Source organism: Pezoporus wallicus, unplaced genomic scaffold (assembly GCF_028554395.1).
Source record: "Pezoporus wallicus isolate ANWC-B61680 ecotype Strahan unplaced genomic scaffold, APGP_CSIRO_Pwel_v1 contig_10769, whole genome shotgun sequence".
In the NCBI taxonomy this organism is placed as follows: domain Eukaryota; kingdom Metazoa; phylum Chordata; class Aves; order Psittaciformes; family Psittacidae; genus Pezoporus; species Pezoporus wallicus.
In genome coordinates, this window is record NW_026635715.1 from 1241334 (window position 1) to 1247333 (window position 6000).

Here is a 6000-nt window from a genome sequence, read left to right on the forward strand (position 1 = left end):
TGCCCCAACAGACCGTGGGCCTATTTATACGCAGAAGGCAAATGCTGTGGGTTGTGTTGCTCCTTACCTTAAAGGTTTGGGGTTCCAAATCCTGTTTGGTTGATTAATCTCCCTCAGATAGAGTGAAATACTAAAAAACCCAATCCTTGTAGTGAACATTAATGATGCTAATGCTGTAACTTGTGCATTGCACTGATTCAGTTGTTTCTTTTCCCTCTCTGGTGCAGAAGATAGAAACAAGAAGCCCAACATGCTCCCCTGGCATCACGCAGCCTGTCTGCTCCAGACCCTTGCAGGCGCCTCATGAAATACACGTCCACGCTCCCAGCCGAGGGGAGGAGAATGTCTTCAGCCATCTCCCGTTGCATTCGCAGCAGCTCACAAGGACCCCATATCCTATGATTCCCATTGGGGGCATCCAGATGGTCCAGGCGAGGCCAAGCACCCATCCCAGCTTGGTGCCCAGTTCAGTCATGTCCCTGCAAGTGGGATACTTTGCCTCTGGTAGCAGCAGCTTTGCAGAGTTCAGCCAAGCTCCTAAAAGGGACGAGGAACCGCAGGTCCCGCAGGAGCCATCATCAGCATCCGTCTCCCCGGTTGCAAAGGTTTCTAAATACACGCTGTCCCCAGAGCTTACAAGCAGTGGTTACTTAGAAGAGAAAATGAGGACTAGTGAGCTTCAGCAAAAGACAGACCAGGAGGAATACAGGGTAAAAATGTTCACTGAATCTAGCCACGCGGAGCAGGCAGGCGGCTCGGCATCCCCAGCCAGCCCCAGCGCATCCCACGAGCACTCTCCAAAGCCTTCGACGAGCGGGGAAGAACCCTTGACAAAACCGGGCAAGAAGCAATCTGGCAGCTCGAGCACTTCTTTTGAATCATCCTGCACTTTCATCTCAGACGTCCCCTCGCAGCCGTTGGACCGAAGCAGCAGCACCGGCTGCCTCTCAGAGCCCTCATCGAGCCATCCGCACGCCCAGCCCTTCTCCAGCCGGAGGAGAAACCTCTCTGGAGAGCCCAGTCACCAAGGGGGAACCTCCAGGAAGAGCAGTCCACACCCAGAGCACGCAGAGTTAGGTCAAACTCAAAAGAAGGTGGATGAAAACACGGGAAGTACTTAAGCCTCCACCATCTGTTCCACCTTTAGGCTTCCAATGTAAAATCAACAGACATTTTCAACACTATTTCCTTTAGTATAATCATCGCTGTAAGAAGCACTCTAGTGAATGACCAAACCCATGGAAGATTCCTGGTTTTCTTTGTCCCAGTCTGGTATTATCTCCACATGTATGCAGTTACTTGTGCCTTTTTCTATACCTTTTGTTGCTTGAAATGTACAAAACTGTTTGAGGCTGTGAATATTTTTTTACAGTTTTTTGGAAAGGGGTTTGTTAGACCTTTGTCTTTTTTTTGCCATTTCGGTGTGCGTAATGATGGGCCTGAGAGATGCAGAAAGGAAAGGGTTAAGCATTTTAAGAGGAAGAAGATGCACTGAAAACAAACAAAAAAAAAAACAGAAAAACTCTTTTATATTGATTAAATGATTAAAAAAAAAAAAAGAAAAAAAAACAAACACCAAACCAAACCCTTGCTCCTGTGTACAGAAGTTTATGATTCGTATTTATTACATGCTTTATTTAATTCTCCCAAAGTGCTTGGTTTTTTTCTCGCATCCCTCTGTTTGCCTATGGTTGTGCTTTAAACAGTTGACACTGCTTTACATTTGAGAAACGTGTTTACCCTGAGCTTGTAAATGAAACTAGCACTTCCTTGAGTAGGGGAGGTTCCTTCGCAGGGAGAGAAATTGTCACTCAAAAGAGAAAATGAGTCTTGAGCATCCCTCCTCCCTCCTGCAGAACCCATCAAAGCACTTTCCTAAAAAGGGACAGAAAAATAAGGTTCTTCTTCAAAGATTTACCTGCAAGAACACAGGGATGTATCGAATGTAGACCCAGTGCCAGGAATGGTGTCTCTCGCTGGACGAGCCGGCCTCCTGCTTGCTTTAATCCTCTCACCCCGCGTGCGCGGCCGCCCGGCAAAGTCCTGCCCGTGCCTGACCCCCTTCTTCTGCGGGGTTTGGAGCCCTCTGTAAACACCCTCCCTCTGTTTAAACAACGAGGTTAATCTCAGCCTTGCAACCATTTTTCCTCTGTCATTTTTTTAGTCGCGGACAAGCTCCCTCTGTCCCCGCCTTGCTCCTGCTGGTTCGGCTTCATTGAGCCCTAGGGATGCAGGAGGAGTTTGTGCTCTGCTCGTTTGCACGCCTGAGGCTCCGTAACTCACGAGTAACTATATGGCTTGTTTTTGCTTTATTTATTTATTTAAGCAGAACGTCGCCAGCGCAGTCCTTCTGGTGCAGATGGGCCCTTTTATTTTTGGTGTTTCGGAAGCAACCAGTGACGATGCTGAGCGGTCGATGTTTGCAATCAGCTTCTTGTGCATGCACAGGAACTTCTGGCAGAGCAAAGTTTTAACTATGACCATCCGTAGCAGAGCAATGGCCTCTACTGCCAATAGATACGATACCAAATACAGAGAGACCAGATGGAGCCATTCCTCTCTGTCATGTTAATACACTTTTTAAGCTACAACTGTTCCGTATATGTTTGCCCTAGCAGACGGCAGGTTCTTTACTACTTCAGAGGGTTTTCTGGTCTATGGAATCTGTACAAACCTCTTTTTTTGGGTTTTATTTTAACAGAAAAAGCTATTGCTATTTAAGCGGTGGAGCAGTTCTTTCTTTCAGAGCTGCTCTGGTTTATCGGGTACGTGATACAGTTTTTAACTAAAAATAAAAATAATTAAAAAGAAAAAAGAAAAGAAATCAAAGAACCCCCTGACTAAGAACATCTCCCTTTGCCAGACTTGGTGAGCGATGAACTGTTCCCGTTCCACGGGCAAATAATAGACTTTTTTTTAATGATCTTCTGTGATTTTTTGGGGGGTTTCCTTCTGTTCTTTTCAAGGGAATTAAGTACAAAAGAAGATATCATGGAAATAACATTAAGGCTGTGACACTGACCAAAACAATGTCCAGAACCCATTTATACCTTAATTAGCACTTTTATCAAGTTGCCCTTTTCCCATCTCTCCCTCTTTGGCCCCAAGCCTGGAAGCTGGTCTTGCTTTCAAGCCCGGACAGATCCCAGGGCAGGAGCAGGGTCTGAGAGTTCAGTTCGGTGAAGCAGCTCTGTTCAATGAAACTCTTAGGCATCAGCTTAAATCCTACTCAGGTTTTAAGCATGTGCTTAATATCAAGATGTCTCGGAGTGGACTGTTCAGTGTGAGCATCCCTGGGAACCATCCACCACTTGTTACTTCCCTGGCTTTTGCCACTTTGCCCCCTCCCTTACCCTTGTCACACTCTTAACATTATTCCAAGGTAGCTTTTTGTATTTAATTTTATATCTATATATTTATATATATTGAAATTGTACATAAAGAAAAATAATGCAGCAGTTGTGCACTCAGAGTCCTGGTTTTGTTTAGGTGCGTTTGACATGAGCTTTGGGCTAGATCAAATTTGCTCGGCTTCTTTCTGTAATTTTGTTTGAATCCTTGATCTGTTGATACTTTAGATGGTGGGGTGGGTTTTTTTTTTTTTCCTCTGTCATTTCTGGACAGAGCTGAGAAAAAAAAGCCCAACAAACCCCTGAAGTCATTCCATTGGTTCCTTGCTTTTGTGGTTTATTGTTAGTATTACCTAAAGCTTTTCCAGCAGATCAAGATGAGTTGAAGCTTTCTGCATCGCAGCTGCAGAGCATCCAGACTGGCAGCCACTGGTGTGTGTGACCATCCGGATGCCTTTGCCCACAGATCCCATACGAACCCCCTGGTAGTCATGGACTGGGCACAGACAGGGAGAGCTGAAAACTCAGGAGATGGGCAAACCTCCCATCTGGGTCTCAACCCAGTCTGGTTTCTCAGCAGAGTGGCTGCAGGCACAGCGGGGGAGGCTCTGGCTGGGGTGAAATGGTGCTTCATGCTGTACCTAACAGGCGCAATATGGCCTATTGGATAGGCAAAAAAGGATCACAAATATATATACATATATTTAAGGGCTAATTCTCACACTGACAGCTCAGAGCTCCATGGGAAGAGTGTTCTCGGCACTGGCACCAGCATCTTGTCTGTGGGCAGAGAGGGTGTCCCTGAGGGCAGCCCCAGCCCTGCTGTGAAACCATAGTGTGACCTTGTGCAACTCGTGTCTCCTCTCTGCCTCATCTTCAGCCAAGGAGCACAGTGATGCAGCTCCACTGATTGTGTGTTAAAACAGAGGTGAAGACCCAGCCATCACTGGTGGCTGCCGTTCCAACCTGGAGCACCCATTGGCTTCCCCATGCCGCCCTTGGTGAAAGCTCTTTGCAGGTCACAGCTTTTAATATCACTCTGGGTGAATGTTCTGTCTGCAAAGTAAGGATGATAAATCCTGCTTTACTTTCTGCAGGGGCTGCAGGGGTGGTGAAGTTTGTATCAGTACAGACAGTTTGCAGAGCAATTAGCAGTATTATTTACAAGAGAATGTATTCATAATGCAAATAAGGAAATTAAAAAAACATCCCAGCCCTTCCTTTTCATCAGCACGTGGAAATAAAACCCCCTGCTTTCCTTATGGAAGAGGTTCTTAAATGCATAGTCCATGAGGGCACGTGGCTTCCAGAGACTGGCTGCTCCTCTTTGTTATGTAGTTGGTTCATCAGCCAAAACCCCACTCTGATCTTTCCTTCCCTGGTAAGCTGTTTGTGTAGCTCTCATGAATGCAGGTACTCAATGGCAAACGGGTGCTCTGGCATCCAAGAAATCATTCTGCACTGAGTACTTGGCCCATGTTCTTAACTCCTTGAACAGTCCTGTTAAGTACCAAGCCTTATAGCCAGAGCTAATAAAGCACTTGTACATTGGCTTCAGCTTAAGCACTTCTGGAGTTTCAGTAACTTCTTTGTGCTTAAGCATGAATTCAGCTTCTTTTATCAAGGCTACAGAGCTTGGTATCTTGCAGACCATGGGAGGAGGAGAGGGAGACAGTTGGCTCTCCAGAACGACCCCATGCCTTGAAGCAGATCTCTGTCAGCTCCAATTATTCACAGGCTGTTGGCTGGATACCCAGGAACTGCAGCAGGAAACCCTTAAAAGTAACGATGAAGTAGCTGTGACTTTACAGCTTATGACTGAGAAATGTGTTTCACCACCTGCTCCTAAGAGGTAACATCTGCAGTACTGGTGTCTATAAAGCTCCATGCCTTGGCTAGTGCTTGGGCTCACTGGTCAAAGCCAACCTCTGCAGAGCCCTTGGGGTTGGATGCAGCAGGAGATGCCGGCTGGCAGAGCTGGGGAATGCCTACCTGCAGTCAGTAAAGCACCCAACCACCCTTCAGTCACTGCCCATCAGCTCCACCGGGGCAGTATCAGCCCCAGCCGGCCACATCCCATTGTTTTCCTATCACCTCCACCGGCAAACCTGCAAACCAATTGGTTTTCCCTTAAGCCAGCTTTCAGTGTTACCCAGAGTTGGGTTTCAGTTCACAGAATCAGCACCTGAATGAGCAATATACTTGGGCATGCATTCAGGCGATTCCAATTTTCATGCAAAATCCTGGACAATTTGATCTAGCCCTTTCCTGCTGTTCTTGCAATAGCTTTTCGTTTCCTGATTTGGTTTTATCATATGCTTTTTTCTTTTTTCTTTTTTCTTTTCTTTTTTCTCTTCTCCTCTTCTCTTCTCTTCTCTTCTCTTCTCCTCTTCCCTTCCCTTCCCTTCCCTTCCCTTCCCTTCCCTTCCCTTCCCTTTTTAATATCTCCATCTATTGCACAGTATTTACAAAGAAAACTGTATTGTAAATGATTTACAAAAAATAATTAAAAAAAAATCATTAAAAAAAGAAAAAAAAAATCAGTCCTGATGGCATAACCCCCCCAATCTGTTTCCATTCCTGAGATATGATGGCACTTGAGATCACTTTAGTAAATGTAATGTAAAAAATAAGAATAATAAGAAGAATA

At 45.7% G+C, this 6000-nt stretch overlaps 1 protein-coding gene across 6 annotated transcripts in view; it reads left to right on the forward strand.

The window, feature by feature from the left end:
• The window catches only part of HIVEP3 (HIVEP zinc finger 3), a 243092-nt gene extending 238834 nt beyond the window's left edge, over positions 1–4258 (forward strand). For 5 of the 6 annotated variants that reach the window (XM_057397884.1, XM_057397885.1, XM_057397883.1 and 2 more), the window contains one exon: positions 228–4258. In XM_057397884.1, coding sequence (XP_057253867.1) covers positions 228–1121 — 894 coding nt within the window. In that variant the 3' untranslated portion in view covers positions 1122–4258. The remainder of the gene's footprint in view (positions 1–227) is intronic. The other variant, XM_057397888.1, reaches the window with a different exon arrangement.
• Positions 4259–6000: the final 1742 nt, after the last annotated feature.